This window comes from Rhinatrema bivittatum, chromosome 6 (assembly GCF_901001135.1).
Source record: "Rhinatrema bivittatum chromosome 6, aRhiBiv1.1, whole genome shotgun sequence".
Lineage (NCBI taxonomy): Eukaryota > Metazoa > Chordata > Amphibia > Gymnophiona > Rhinatrematidae > Rhinatrema > Rhinatrema bivittatum.
In genome coordinates, this window is record NC_042620.1 from 262,540,387 (window position 1) to 262,556,625 (window position 16,239).

Consider the following 16,239-nt stretch of genomic DNA (forward strand, 5'->3'; position numbering starts at 1 on the left):
TAGCGCTCTTGGTTCAGACTCGACACACCATTTTGGTAGTCCTCTGGACCAGCTTTTCTTTATCTGTGTAACGCCGCCCCCCCCCCCCTCCCTCAAGTATTATGCTGCCAAGGGAGAGGGGCTGCACAAGAAGAATAACCCCCACCTGCACCCGTGAGTATGAGCGTCAGAGTGGGGGGTTGCGGGTTATGCTAGCGCCTCTGGAATAGATAATCCAAATGCTCCGGTCCTCTCTTTTGTGGGTCCCTGTAGTACCCATCCCACCACACCCCTGGGAAAAGGGTACAGTGCAAAAAATCACCACTGAACTATAAACATTCAATTCTTTTACTATTAACAGGTAAGTAGAACGATACATACAGCGATGGTACAGCAAAAGAAGGGAAAATAATTATTACTAGCACGAGACAATAGGCATAACAGTCACGAAATGGTCCAATATTACTTGCTATTAAATCTAGCAACCTGCAGAGTCAGCCATGACAATGATCAACTTGAATTATCCATAGCAGGCTGTGGATTTGCCTGCTTAGACTGCACTCTGGAAAACTTTGTTTATCCAAAACTCTAAGGGTAATTCTCACACCAATGTATCGGGCTGTGTTCTACTGTTCCTCTCATAGGCCCCAGTCCAAGAAGTGTATACCCCCTTAAAGCATAATCAATGAAGGCTGTATTAGTTGAAACGTAGTGGCACTCTCTAGGAAAGTTCCAGTCTTAGAGAGGCTCCAAACAAGGGGAAACACGCAGGTTCCCCGCCCTGATGCAGGGAGTGAAAATTCAGGGCAGGTCTCTACTCAGTTCATAGATAACAGCAGTGTTTATCTGGCAGCTCACTGATGCAACAGTCTGATGTCAATATTGCAAGGCAGGGACAAAGAACAAAAGCATAACCCGTTGTACTGCTGCTGTTGAACAATTTAGGGCTACTTAGCTGCAGTGGGGGAGGGGGACGTAAACTCCCTGCTCCTGTAGTGGAAGCTCCTGGACTCTTCTTCTGCTGTGCACTCTGTCTCCTGGTAGCTGTGGTCGAAGTGTGTGTGTGTGGGGGGGATCCTCTCCCAAGCACAGCTCTCTGATCTCTCTCTCCAACTGCTCTCCAACACTGATATCTCTCCTCTCTTTTCTCTAGTTCCCTTAATGGTTTAGCTCAGCTTGGTAGCTAGGCTCATTCCCTAAAAAACGCAGCACTGATTCCTCGTGCCTTAGGCTTTGGGTTTTTTTTTTTTCTCTTTTCTGATTGGTCTGAAGTTCTCATCCTCTCTCCAGGTAATAAGCTGGCTCCCCATTGCTCATGATAGTAACTGAACGTCCTGTGCCTGGTGTAATCAGATACCGACTGGTTTCTGCAACAGCACAGGCCTCATGCTGGATTTAAACTGAAACAGTTGTCACCAGTCCAGTTTTTTTTTTGGTTTACACTATACATTAGGGATGTGAATCGTTTTTTGACGATTTAAAATATCGTCCGATATATTTTAAATCGTCAAAAATCGTTAGAGCCGCAATACAATAACAATTCCCCCGATTTATCGTCAAAAAATCGTAAATCGGGGGAAGGGGGAGGGGAAAGGGGAGGGCGGGAAAACCGGCACACTAAAAAAACCCTAAAACCCACCCCGACCCTTTAAAATAAATCCCCCACCCTCCCGAACCCCCCCAAAATACCTTAAATTACATGGGGTCCAGAGGAAGGGTCCCGCTGTGATCTTCCACTCTCGGACCTCCGGTGCTTGTAGAAATGGCGCCGGCGCTACCTTTGGTTTTTCCGTACGGAAAAATGATTCGCGGCAGGAGATCGCTCCCGGACCCCCGCTGGACCCCCAGGGACTTTTGGCCAGCTTGGGGGGGCCTCCTGACCCCCACAAGACTTGCCAAAAGTCCAGCGGGGGTCCGGAACGACCTCCTGCAGTCGAATCGTGTTGTCTATGGCCGGCGCCATTTTGCGCAAAATGGCGGCACAAAATGGCGCAGGCCATAGACAACACGATTCGACTGCAGGAGGTCGTTCCGGACCCCCGCTGGACTATTGGCAAGTCTTGTGGGGGTCAGGAGGCCCCACCAAGCTGGCCAAAAGTCCCTGGGGGTCCAGCGAGGGTCCGGGAGCGATCTCCTGCCGCGAATCGTTTTTCCGTACGGAAAAACCAAAGGTAGCGCCGGCGCCATTTCTACAAGCACCGGAGGTCCGAGAGTGGAAGATCACAGCGGGACCCTTCCTCTGGACCCCAGGTAATTTAAGGCATTTTGGGGGGTTCGGGAGGGTGGGGGATTTATTTTAAAGGGTCGGGGTGGGTTTTAGGGTTGTTTTAGTGTGCCGGTTTTCCCGCCCTCCCCCCCACTGGACCCCAGGTAATTTAAGGCATTTTGGGGGGGTTCGGGAGGGTAGGGGATTTATTTTAAAGGGTCGGGGTGGGTTTTAGGGATGTTTTAGTGTGCCGGTTTTCGATTTTCACAATTTTCACGATATTTTAAAAACCCAAACGGCGACGATCCGATTTCCTCCCCCTCCCAGCCGAAATCGATCGTTAAGACGATCGATCACACAATTCACATCTCTACTATACATCCTTGTGCCAGGAAAGGTCAGGAGAGCAAGGACCCAAATCAGGCAGTCCAGCCACATCTGTATTCTTTAAGAGACAGAGCCTGCAGAATGGATGAAGCCTCATGAATGATCTGTACAGAGGCTCTTTTTTTCTTCTGGTTATGTCTCTCCCTATGCACGCTAGCATTACTCTGACTCAACTCGTTGTAGTGAGTCATTACCTTGAGATCATTAGATACGATCATGCTGAGGTCTCTCTCTTCCTTGGTGCATTCAATATGTCACCCCTCCCCCATTACATTCAGCTCCCCTGGATTTCTGCACCCCCGAGTGTAACGCAGTACAGTACTTTGTTTCATTAAAGCTCAGCTGCCAAGCACTGGACCACTCCTTGAGCTTCCTTAGATCACCTCTCATTCTGTCTGCTCCTTTGTAGATTTCAGTATCATCTGCACAAAAATTAACTTTTCCTACTAACCACTCTGCAGTATCCCTCATTAAAATATTGAATAGAACCAGCCCTAAGACAAAGCACTGAACCATCCCCTCTGATCACTTTTCTTTCCTTGGAGTGAACTCCATTTATCCCTTCCCTCTGCCCAGGGCTGGTGCAAGCGTCTGTAGCCTCCAAAATCCAAGAACAATGTAACACCGCCCCCCCACCCCCCAAAAAAAAACCCACCCTGACTTTAAAGAGACCCTCATACAGTGGTAAATATATATAGTCATGTTCTCCCTCTTACAGTGCTAACTGTCCTTCTCGCCCGCCATGTCGTACTCGCTACTTCCTTCTTGCTCTCATAACTCCTTTGCCATTTTGAAAATAGCGCGCCCTCATGCACCTTCATGATGCCCCACCCACTGACGGCACCTTAGGCGGCCATGTAGTCCTGCCTAATGGTCACACAGGCCCTGCCTCTGCCATCTGTTACACAACTGGTATTTAGTACAGTCAATCACCTTGAGGCCTACGTTCAGTTTTCATCATTTCCTAACGCACTGCCTTCTGGGTGAGGCTGAATTACCATGAGCTGTGAGCTCTCTGCCTTTCTTATATGTTCTTTCTTTACCTGTTGGTACTCCTGGCGCTGCGACCTCCAGAAAAGGAACTCGATTGTAGATGGCATCACGTTTAGATCTTTCAGTGTCTCCATTGTTAAAGATTAAGTCCACAATTTCACTCATCCAGGTGGTGCCTGCCAGGAAACAGAGACCCTATAATTCAACCTCACCTGACACTGTCACCACATCTAGAGCAGCAGCCTGTGAGGTGGAGTCTAAGCTCACTGAGTTAAGGTCTCTGAGTTAAGGTAAGAGAGATTCCCTGTGAGTTGGTAAAAGGCAAGTGACTCTGTGTCAGGAGGTGTCTGAAGGATTCCCAATGATTTGGGGAAGGTAGAAGGTCTTAGAGGATGACATGGTCTTTCTGGGTTAGTGTCTCTTGAGGAGGGTAGGTGGGAGGTGAAAGGATCTTACCCTAGGTTGGTAGCTGTCTGAGGTATGTAAAAAAAGAGTTTCTGGGTTAAAGGAGGCAGGAGGTGAGTGAGGCTGCCTTTTAGTAAAATGGTCTTTCAGGGTAGGTGTGAGATTAAAGGATCTCTCTTTAGTGAGAAGTCATCATGTCTTTTTCTGGGTTAGAGAATCACTGAAGAAAATAAGTGGAGAGGTGAGTGGGTTGCGGTAGGTTTAAAGGGTTTCTTCATTAGAGGGTCTTTGAGGAGAATTAGTAAGAAGTTTTTAGTTCTCTCTCTGGATTAGACAGTCTCTAATTTTGCCTGCTTTGGGTCAGATATGAGTGGGTCTCTGAGATAGTAGCTGAAGGTTGAGGGGGGTTTCTCTCAGAGGTTAGTAGTCTCTTTCACCTGCTTTTGGGTAGGTGGAAATCAGCAAATCATCCGGCCTGGCCTGAAAGCCCTCGATTCGTTCCCAGTTCTCAGCAAAAAAATTAATTAAGGGGACTCCATGGATGTACTTCAGCTCTTGTCTCAGGATCAGTCCTTCCTCCTCCATCCTGGAAGACAGAATGTCAGAAGTGGAATAAAATAGAACAAGGAGCTAGGTCTTTTCAAAACATCTGGACAATTGTTCTGATATCTCCCTAGCAAATATCCCTAGCAACCAGGAATGCGGGTGGGAACATGATGATGTGAGGAGCCAGTAAGGGTAGAATTAGCAACAGAATCAGCATATTTTCCGGTCTGCAGTGTAAGGAATGCTTACTTGGCTCTTGAGCCAGAAAATGTAATGATTGTTTTTTTTTTCAGGAATACTATTGAAATAGATTTAGTTTCAAGAAACTTTACTGTCATGATAATCTGTATCTGTACTGAAAGTAATCAAAACGAAGATAAGAAATAAAAGAAGATGGTGGAAAATATGTTTATGTAAAGTTAATAACAACAATATGTATGTAAAGTTAATAACAACAGTAAAATTAATTTGCACAACACAGAAATGGCAGTTCCAAGGTTTTGCTGATGTTCAGTATTATCTCTGGCCAGGCTATGTTTCTGGCCTGGTGACAAAATGCAACATATTTTGTTATCAGAGCTGCATTTCTCCTGTTTTCTCTAAGATTATGGAGTTATGCCTGCTCAGTATTTTGTGGGAAGCATTGTATTTTCTCTCTCAGTTCTGGGAAATGTGCATTCTTTTGTTTTGCAGAGCACAGGAGGAAATGCATTTAAGTTTTTCAAGTGTTGCACTACATGCAGAGTCTGCCTTCTTGGGGTTTCCAGTTCAGTTTTTGTCTGCATAGTTCTAACCAAATGGATTCAAACTATCAGTTATCAATTTATGCAATTTGTTAATTTAACTACTGCTGGACTTAATGCTCTTAATTCTGAACTTCGTGCTACCGCTGTCATGGCTCAGTAAAATCGTTTAGCTTTAGATTCAATTCTTGCCTCTAATAACACAGAGGCCCTTCTTGCCTCTGTGTTATTATTGGCACTGTGTGTTGTACCTATATTCACATTGCTGCCTATGCCCATAACGTCTTATGTTTTTCAACACCTTCATAATCTGTCCCCCATTATGTACGTACAAGGCAGTGTGAATCCTTCTGCTGACTCTTGGTTTGCATTGGAGAATTTACTTACCTGCTAATTTTGTTTTCCTTAGTGGACGCAGGACCAATGGGTATAGTGTGCTCTTGATAGCAGTTGGAGACGGAGTCAGATTTCAATCTGACATCAGCACTATATATACCCATGCAGGAAGCTCTGCTCTTCAGTATTCTCCTCGAAAAGCAATAGCGGATATATGTGTGTTTGGATAACTTGATTAACTAGGTTAACTTGATTAACTTGAACTAGTTGACGTGAATTGTAGCTGGAGACCGCCAGTGTCATCAACCGAGAAACGCCGACACCCGGTAACTATGGGTGTCTTAACTAGGTGTGAGTCTGGCTTACCCATGCTTGTCTTGCTCTCAGGGATTGTCACCTGAGGTTTCCGTATTTTGAGGCAGCCGTGGGTGGGATACTGAGTCCATCTGTCGACACTAAGGAAAACAAAATTATCAGGTAAGTAATTTCTCCATTTCCTAGCGTGTAGCAGATGGACTCAAGACCAATGGGATGTACAAAAGCTACTCCCAAACCGGGTGGGAGGCTGCCTGTGGCCCACTTAGTACTGCTCTTGCGAATGCTGTGTCCTCCCTGGCCTAAACATCTAGGCGGTAGAACCTCGAGAAGGTGTGAATGGAGGAGCACGTCACCGCCCGACAGATCTCAGCCGATGACAGCATCTTGTTTCTGCCCAGGACACTGCCTGGGTCCTTGTGGAATGGGCCTTGACTTGTAGAGGTGGAGGCTTGCCTGCCTCTACGTAGGCTGCCTTGATTACTTCTTTGATCCAGTGGGCTATGGTTGCCCGCGAGGCTGCTTCCCCTTGTTTTTTCCCGCTGTGAAGGACGAATAGGTGGTCTGTCTTTCGTATGGATTCCGATCTTTCCAGGTAGTGGACTAGGAATCTGCCAACGTTAAGATGACGTAGGCGGCGTGAGTCTTCCGAGACCTTATGCTCGTCTGGAGATGGCAGCGAGATGGTTTGGTTTAGATGAAAATCAGAAACCACCTTTGGAAGGAAGGAGGGGACAGCGCATAGCTGTATGGATCCCAGTGTGAATCTGAGGAACGGTTCCCGACAGGATAGTGTTTGAAGTTCAGAGATGCGACGGGCTGAGCATATTGCCACTAGGAATGCAGTCTTCAAGGTCAGGAGCCGTAGGGACAGACTGCGTGTAGATGTAAAGGAAGCTCCCACTAGGAAGTCGAGTACTAGACTGAGATTCCATAGGGGTACTGGCCACTTTAGTGGTGGTCGGATTTGCTTGACCCCTCTCAGGAAGCGGGAGACATCTGGATGGGAAGGTAGACTGATGCCGTCCACTTTGGCTCTGAAGCAGGCCAGTACAGCCAGTTGAACCTTGATGGAGTTGAGAGACAACCCCTTCTTCAGGCCGTCCTGCAGGAATTCCAGGATCATGGGAATTCTGACTGTCCACGGAAGGATGTCGCAGTCTTCACACCAGGCTTTGGATATTCTCCATATTCGTATATAAATTAAAGATGTGGAAAACTTGCGTACTTGGAGCAGGGTGTCAATTACTGCCCTTGAGTATCCGCTCTTCTTCAGGCGAGTCCTCTCAATGGCCAGACCATAAGAGAGAATCGAGTTGGGTCTTCATGGAGGATCGGTCCTTGCTGGAGCAGGTCCCTGTGTGGAGGTAGACGCAGGGGGTTCCCTGCCAGAAATCTTCGCATGTCTGCGTACCACGGCCTTCTTGCCTCTCAGCCACTCCCGTTCCTGGGGGCTAATTCCACACCGGGAACCGGCTACGGACAAAGACTTACCTCTGAGGGATCTCGGAAATCACATCAGGAATTCTCGACTGGGGGAGGGACCCTTAGGTATCACCGCAGGAGAGCGGGGTTCGTCTGTAAAGGTAAGATTATTTCTTCTTTGTTTTGTAATTTTCTTCTTTGGTTTGGATTTTCTAACGCTGTGCAAGCGTGTGTATAGTCCTGAACTGCTGTGGAGACGAAGAAATACTGAAGAGCAGAGCTTTCTGCACGGGTATATGTAGTGCTGCCGTCAGATTGAAATCTGACTCAGTCTCCAACTGCTATCAGGAGCACACTATACCCATTAGTCCTGAGTCCATCTGCTACACGCTAGGAAACCTTATTTTCCTGGCTTCCCTCACTTTCCTGCCTGTGTACGTTTCTTTTATCCCTGTTTGCCATTTTTGCTCTTCTTATCCTTGGCTGTTGTTGTTTTCAATGCTCTTTCTCCCTTTTATCATATACTTCACTCCCTCTTCTTCTGTTTTGCACCTTTCCCCTCCTGTCCCCGTCTCATTATGAGAGAGACTCGCCCATTGTAAATGGTGCTAAAAGTAGCAGGGATGTGCAAATATATTTTCCATACCTTCCTGGAGCAGCAACGGAAAGCAGGACCATCCTTGGGGGTTGGAGAGGGAATCATATAGGGGAGAACATATTGGATTTTGCACGTTGGAGGACCCTTCCTCACTATGGTAATCCCATCCCCAGCACTATAATTTAGACCTCACAAGACCCTGCTGGGCCAGTGTTTCCATTAGGCAAACCAGGCGGTCACCCAAAGCCACAAAGTTTTGGGGGCAGTAAAATTGCACCAGCATAAGGCCCAGAGGGGCACTGTGGCAGAGCCAATCCCACCAAAGGAGAGAGTGCTGTGCTGGAGATAAGTGAGGGAAGGGGGATGCATGACCGAAGGTTCACCCAGGGTGCCAGATAATCTTGCACCAGCCCTAGGTCTACTGTCTAATTTGCCCTGGACCCTGTGCCCTCTTAAGGTCAGCACTGAGGGAAAGCATCCTAGTTCTGCTCTGTGCCCATTGTTGGGGATGTTTTTCTGAGTATCTGTTTGTGAACATAGTTACATAGTAAGGAACAGTGAAAAGTCCAAACCGACACATCCAGTCTGCCCACTTGCAATTTTTCACTTTGGTTAGATGTGCATATAAATTCCCGTACTCAACCCATTACCAGTTCCCTATCCCCATAATTACCTGAATCTTCAAACCCTTTCTTACCACTGCCCTCCGTATCAGTCCTAAGCGTGCCCAGAATCTGCAAAAGCAGTGAAGCCGTTGTCCAGCTAGTGTTTGGGTAATTGCCAGGTTCTTGTGGCCTGGTTTTGGCCTCTGTTGAAAACAGGATGCTGGGCTTGATGTACCCTTGGTCTGACCCAGCATGGCAATTTCTTATGTTCTTATGTTCTTATGTCCAAAACATCCAACTTCCCCATGCTCACTGAAGTTTTATCCACGGTTACTCCAGGCAGGTTACCCCACTGCCTTCTGGGAAGCCGGAAGAGGTCATAGCACTGCCATTGTAACCACCACTCCCATGAGAACTGGAGGTGCAGGGTTTCTAGTCTGTATTTTGTATCCATCCTATACTGTATAGTTTTGAGTTAATGATAGACCCTAAACTGCACTCCCATATGAGAATTGTTTAAATGATGCTATAAATAATTTTAATAGTAGTTTTACTGGCGGGTTAAACCTGGCAAGCTTTTTCTTGATGTTTTTTCCCAGCACATTTGAAAGAACCAAACAAGTCTTCGGTTGACCTGCATCTGCACATACTAACCCCACAAATTCTATCAGTGTGGTTTCCACATATCTTCTACTTCTGCCCTTCCAAGTGTGGACTCTTCTTGTCCTCAACATTTTTTTTTTTGACTGGGCTGTTGGAACCAGGGCTGGGATTTGGCACCATAAACCTTCATTCACAACTCCTTGGGACTTTTTCCCCTTATTTTGTTTCCTTTCCCAACTCACCTAGCCCATTCAATGATCATTTTGGACCATGTACTAAGGCTCTTCCTGCAATCACGGTTCCTAACGCTGGCCCTCAGATGTCGCCACTGCATGCTGACTACTAGTTCCTCTCGTCCTGTCCGCTCCCTCCCGGGGGCTGAGAACACTTCTTCTGCAGCATCTCTGGCCCAAAACAACTTGGGGAGTGGAAGACCTGAGCTGGGAGTCAGACTCCCGACCCTCTGCATCACAGTGTGCACAGCACTGCCACTGAGGGACCGAGCCTGTCAGTCCTCACATTTTTATTAGCCACTGGACAGCTTTGCAAAGCGTGAGGTACTGAATTGTTTTTAAGATGCAAAACTCTAATTGGAACTGAAAATTCCCCTCCATTTCACCCTCAGAACGAGAGGGAGGACTTAATGGTGATCCTCAGGGGAGCCCACAGGTTGGGTCATGGTGACAGCAGTATAGAAATCCCCTTCCCCTTTACAGAGCTTACCTGCAATAGCTCTTGATATTCAACTTTACTACCTCAAATCCCCTGTTGCCATCCCAAGCCCTTCTCTTCTCCCTACACATTTTCTGACCCCACTGGAAGGGTCTTTTATGCACCCATTCACCACTCTTTCAGTGAAGTACTTTCTTGATTCCAGCCTCCTTTCCTAATTCCTCGTTCTAGAAGGTCTAGAAGCTGCCACTTCTGTAAGGCAGGAAAGAGGAAGGGGTGAGTGTGTCTAGGTAAAGCATTTGTCTCTATATTTTTGTGGGCATGTGCGTGCGTGCTGGACCCTTGCAGTGTTTGCATGCGTCCGTGCATAGACTGGGTGGATACCTCCGTAAAGCAAACACCGCTCTCACATTACAGTCATGAAAGTTGAATCTCTGGATTAGGACAGGTGTGTACATTAGCGATTTCCTTCTGCCTCAGCTGACAGCAGAGGCGGGCACTTGCAGACCTCGTGGAAGGTGTCTGGGTCGCTCTCAAGTGGCAGAAAGGAGGAGAGCAAAAAGCAACTGCAGCTCTCACTTTCCCAGGGGTAACGGGCTCCTTCCCAATCTAAAATCAATTCAGCAGGCCTGGTTGTCCGAGGGCAGGGAGGAGAGGGTCCATGGGAGTTACAGTTATGATTGTAGGAAAATAAACTAACCAGACAAAACCAATGTATTTATTTATAAACTTTTTTATACCGACATTAGTGTGTACATCACATCGGTTTACAGTACCTGAATGTAAACCGATGTGATATCTCAGATCGAATGTCGGTATATAAAAATAATTAATATATTAATTAATAAATTAAACTGAAGGTAGAAAAAAATACATGGAACAGGTGGGGGGGGATTGGACTACTGTTAAGAGAAAACTAGAACTAAACTAAAGAACAGAGGAGGAAACAAAAGTATAACTATAAAAATAGATATAACTGAATAGACTTAACATGATAACAAGTAACGCAAACAATTAGAGAGTTAGAAAGGGTAATTCTGTGATAATGGGATCAAAGAGTAACGGCCCTAGTCTGGGTAAGCCTGCTTGAAGAGCCAGGTCTTTAATTTTTTCTTGAAAATTTTCTTGAAATTGATAGTGGATTGAAATTGATAAAATTTCCAGGCAATAGGAAGAAGGATCCAAGCTAAAGAAGAAGAAGCTTCGACTGAGGCACCGGTGCTTTGGATATGGGCAGGACAGTGGCTCGCAGTCAGGAATCCTTAGCTTTGGGGGGGTTTTTTTTTTTTGTTTAGCTAGTGACAATACTAGAAAATATGACAGATCTTTCTCCCCAAACAACACTGGAAGTCTTGGATGTGCTTTCTAAGGCTGCTGTGGTAGTCACACTGCCCTGCCGTGGCTACCTGTGCTCGCTGCCTGTCAAATACATTGCTAGGCAGTTAAAAAAAAACAATCCTGTAAAGAAAACCCACATAATTGGACATCCAGGGTCAATATTCAGTGTCATTTAGCTGATTAAGTTCCAACTTAGCCAGCTAAGTGGCACTGTCTGAAAATTTGGCCGCTCTGGTCAGCCGCCACTTACTGACTAAACAGCTGGATAAGTGAGGGACAGGATGGGGGCGTCCTGGGGAGCAGCAGCTTCATTTAGAAGGATAAGTGCCGATTTTCAGCCATATCCATCTTAGAGGTACATTTACTAGGCCGCATTATGACTATAATGCATGATAAAGTGTGTTTATCGCAGGTTATCACCATATTGCAGTTATATCTCAAATATCAAGCACTTTATTTTCAAGCATTTCCTCCAGCTATGGAAATTAGCTACTTTGCTTGCATTTGTATGCACATAATTGCCTAATCATGCAAAGCAGCAAAATGCATAGGCAATTCAATGCAAAGAAAATAAAGAGGCTGACTCAGAAAAAATTCTGCCTGGGGACATTGGGATGCTAACATGCATCCCGATGTTCCCAAGAGACTTGATAAATAGACAGGCCTCCAAATAACAACACCCCCTCCCAAAAAATACACATTCCCTAGGGGTCTTGATAGACCCCATCCACCCAGCAGGCACCTAGCAAGGCAACCTCACAATAAAAAATGTAAAAAAAAAGTTTTAGAAATCATAAGAACATAAGAACATAAGGAATTGCTATGCTGGGTCAGACCAAGGGTCCATCAAGCCCAGCATCCTGTTTCCAACAGAGGCCAAACCAGGCTACAAGAACCTGGCAATTACCCAAACACTAAGAAGAACCCATGCTACTGATGCAATTAATAGCAGTGGCTATTCCCTAAGTAAACTTAATTAATAGCCGTTAATGGACTTCTCCTCCAAGAAGGGCAACCAAAATGATAAAGGGGATGGAACAGCTCCCCTATGAGGAAAGGCTGAAGAGGTTAGGGCTGTTCAGCTTGGAGAAGAGACGGCTGAGGGGGGATATGATAGAGGTCTTTAAGATCATGAGAGGTCTTGAACGAGTAGATGTGACTCGGTTATTTACACTTTCGAATACTAGAAGGACTAGGGTGCATTCCATGAAGTTAGCAAGTAGCAAATTTAAGACTAATTGGAGAAAATTATTTTTCACTCAACGCACAATAAAGCTCTGGAATTTGTTGCCAGAGGATGTGGTTAGTGCAGTTAGTGTAGCTGGGTTCAAAAAAGGTTTGGATAAGTTCTTGGAGGAGAAGTCCATTAACGGCTAATAATTATGTTATTGGTCCTCAATCAGTGTTTCATTTTCTTTAAGTACCAGCAGTAAAACTATTACATCAAATTCCATACAGGCTCCAAACTTTTCTCCATTTGAAAATCATCATGTAATCAGTCCTTGCTGTTGGTATCAACTGCTGTATGATGTCCTCGAACCAACCAGGAATTGACATATTTGTTAGATCAAACTTCCTGAGTGGAAGACTAGTTATTCTAATGAACATTAAAGCTGATGCTGTAGCTATATGAAGAGAAAATCTATCAGGAGTGATTATTAGGTTCATCAGTGAGAGTCCATGCTCACATTCACTAGATGAAATTTGTATGAGGTCAATAGCCCTCTGTAATGGGATTAAAGCTGAATAAATACTAACGATAAATTCTCGAAATGCTCAAATTGTATGTCTTTCATGAGCTTGAAATCGCAAACACAGATGTCTTATTTCTCATTCTGCATACATAAGGTCAGATTAAACATTAGCTGGCCAATTTTCAGAATATATAACCTTCTCATTGTTCAGCAGGTCTTAATCATTGTTTGTCATTATCCTTCTCTGAATTGAATTTTGAAGGCCTCTATAAAATTGTCCTGGATTGACAAGTTGACAACACCTTATTTTGTGATGTGAAAAGCCCTTGAAATTCTAATTATGTAAAGCTTTTGTTGACTCTGTGTAATAAGAACCGGCTTTATCAACTCTGTTTCCAAACACACTTAACTGATTTTTTATGGCTTGATGTGCCCAATGTACATTTATGTCTCTTGACTGAAGTTCAGGGGATAATTCAGGAAATTCTTGTAAAGCGTTGCACATTAATCCTAAATCCAGAATGACTTCAGCTGATGTTACCTTTATGAATAATCCTTCAAATGTGCTTCTGTCATTCACATCTCTGTGAACTTTATCGTTTGAGGCCACTTTAAAATGCTGAACAAGAGCCTCATAATTATTCCAAACAGCTGATACAAATCAGAAGCTTAAAATCCTACCAAGTTTTACTAGCTGCGGCTCCAGCGTATTAGCACATGATTTCAGATCTCTAGCATTTTGGTGTGATGCATGATAAAGTACATAGTGTTTATCAATCAAAGATTTAAATCGATCCAGTCCAGCAACTTCTTTTATAGTGTCATCAACTGAAAGTTCAAGCCTGTGGTTAGCAGAATAGTTGAATGCTACATTTGGAAATTCATCCTCAATAAGCTTCTTTACCTCAACTTTCTCATGACAGTTGCACCGTCACAGGCTACTGACACCAGATTTTTTTTTGTATAAATTCAGCACCAAACCTCAATAATTTCAAATTATTCATTAGAGTGGTGAATATTCCTTTCAAGGACATATCAGAAAGTTCAATCAAATCAAGGAACAGATTAACAGTTTTTTTCCATTTGTATACCTTCGATAAAGACAAGTAAATATAAAATCAGTGTGGAGGTAACATTGAATGCAGTAAACTCATCAATAAGTAAGGAGAATTTGGAGTTGGAGTCAATGAATTTAAGAATTAAATTCATTTTCATTATTTTGGACATGTGAAGAATAGCATTTGAACATGCGACACTGGAATGAAGAATACGACCTATATCCACAAGTGCCAGAGCCACATGGCAACTATGCTAACAGAAAGTCAACTGTCATTATACGAACTAAAAAATCATCAGGCCTCTGGCCATTTTAACATAATGTCAGCAAGGATACAAGAGCCTACACAAAATAAGACAAGACACTCAAACATCTATCTACACAAAAACAATGCAACCCAGTTGAATAGGTATTATTACCACCATTGAGTCTGAAAACCCAAGCTTTGTAAATAATGTAAAATTCAGGCCAATAATTTAACATCCACATTTATTAGAGAAATAGGCCCATAGGAGCCATGACTGGTGGAATCCCGTCCCGGTTTCAAAACTCTCTAATTAAAAAGTGATTATCTCCCTGAGTGAAGCAATAATTATACATATCAAGTAGTGGCTTTGAAACCTTAGTAGAAAGCAATTTGTAAAATTCAGATCTGAATCTGTCTAAGCCTGGCACTTTGACTCATTTTAGAGAATGAATGGCAACCTCAATTTCACCTATCTTAATAGGAACATTTAAAAATTCCAATTGTGTATCTGAGACTGTTGGTAAACACAGGTTCACAAAGAATCTAAACCAAACATGCTGGTGTGTTGGAGTATAGTTGAGAATAGTAATCCATTAAAACATCAGTCAATTGTTGGTAGAAGAAACCAGCTCCCCCTTTTTTGTGCATAATACACAAATATATTACCTTGGTTTAGAACCATGAACAAGTCTAGCAAATAAATGGCCCGACTTATACGAAACCAATATAATTTTTAATCACTCTGTGATGTAAAAGCTGATTCAGAGTATTCTTCACATCTAATATCTGAGATTTAGTCTTCATTTGCAAGCTTTTCACATGTAATGCTTTAAGAGCTGTCAATTCCTTTGTTAAACGCAGAATCTTAGCATCACAGACTTTACATTTGTGGATTTCATAGGCAATTATCTCACCTCTCATGACTGCTTTTCCTGCTTCCCAAAGTATATCCATAGCAATTTTAGGGGAAGTATTAGTCTCTAAATATGCCTGCCATTTATCATTCAGCATTTGCTTAAAGTTAGTATCATAATATAAAGAAGGACTGAGTCACCATTTAAAGGCCATAGATGGTGGGGACCCATATGAAACTGAATAGAGATAGGGGCATGATCTGAAATTGAGGGGGCCCTAATATCTGCTCACCAAACCTTGGTAAACATCCTGTCGGGCAACAAAAAATAATCTAGATGGGAGTTGCAATTATGATAATCAGAATAGAATGAAAAATTGTGCACCCCCTTGCGTGCGCTGACCCCGGATTTTATAACATGTCCCAATAGGGGACCAAATGTCTGTATCTTTGTCTATTTGTTCTTGAAGAGCCATTGTGAGTCTCTCAGAATTAGTAATCTCTGCCATCTTCTGCTCCCAACAGGAAACAGAAGGTGCCTGCATCCACAAATGTCAAACAGCTTCCTGTATCCCTGCATACAAGATCTATTAGGCCATACACCCAACAAAAAATAGGGATCAGAGAGGGACCTTGACAACACTTAGTCGAGATATTATCTATTACTTGACCCCAAAAGGACTAGGTGTACTCACATTCCCACCATATGTGTAAATATGGCCCCCTTTGCCTACAGCCTTTCCAACATAAGTTACTAACAGCTCTGAATTTAGCAAAGAATACAGGTGTTCAGTATAAATGAATTTAAACATAAGTTCATGACTTTTCAATACATCCTGAGGATTTCCAGATAGACTACATACTTTAGCATCCAGAGCTAAATTCAGGTCTTCGTTCCACTGAGCAATTAGTCCTTGATGTGTGGAAGTTCCCACAATATCTGCTCTGACAATAATATAGAACACAGAAATCAAATGTCGCCCCCCACCTCCACACACACACACACAGGATAGAACTACCTCTATCCCCTTACATTCCTCCCAGCTAGGCTCAGTTCCTAGTTCCTTTCGCATCTGTAGATACAAGTGTCTAGTATGGCCCGGAATTTGAAATTCCACCAGAAACTGACCTAAAAAACATAATCCTGAGGCTTGCCAGATATCTATATCCGGAGAGAAGTGCAAGGAGACAGGCAGGGGTTTTTAACAATTCAGGACCTATAAGTAAAAGCATCTTC

General features: G+C 44.0%; 1 protein-coding gene across 2 annotated transcripts in view; it reads right to left on the reverse strand.

Moving 5' to 3' along the window:
- Positions 1–16,239, reverse strand: part of LOC115094217 (sulfotransferase 1 family member D1-like) — a 64,742-nt gene that overhangs the window by 26,490 nt on the left and 22,013 nt on the right. For both annotated transcript variants that reach the window (XM_029607033.1, XM_029607034.1), the window contains exons 2-3: positions 4,408–4,556; positions 3,616–3,741 (exon numbers count right to left, since the gene is read on the reverse strand). In XM_029607033.1, the coding sequence (XP_029462893.1) occupies positions 3,616–3,741; positions 4,408–4,555 (274 nt within the window). In that variant the 5' untranslated portion in view covers position 4,556. The remainder of the gene's footprint in view (positions 1–3,615; positions 3,742–4,407; positions 4,557–16,239) is intronic.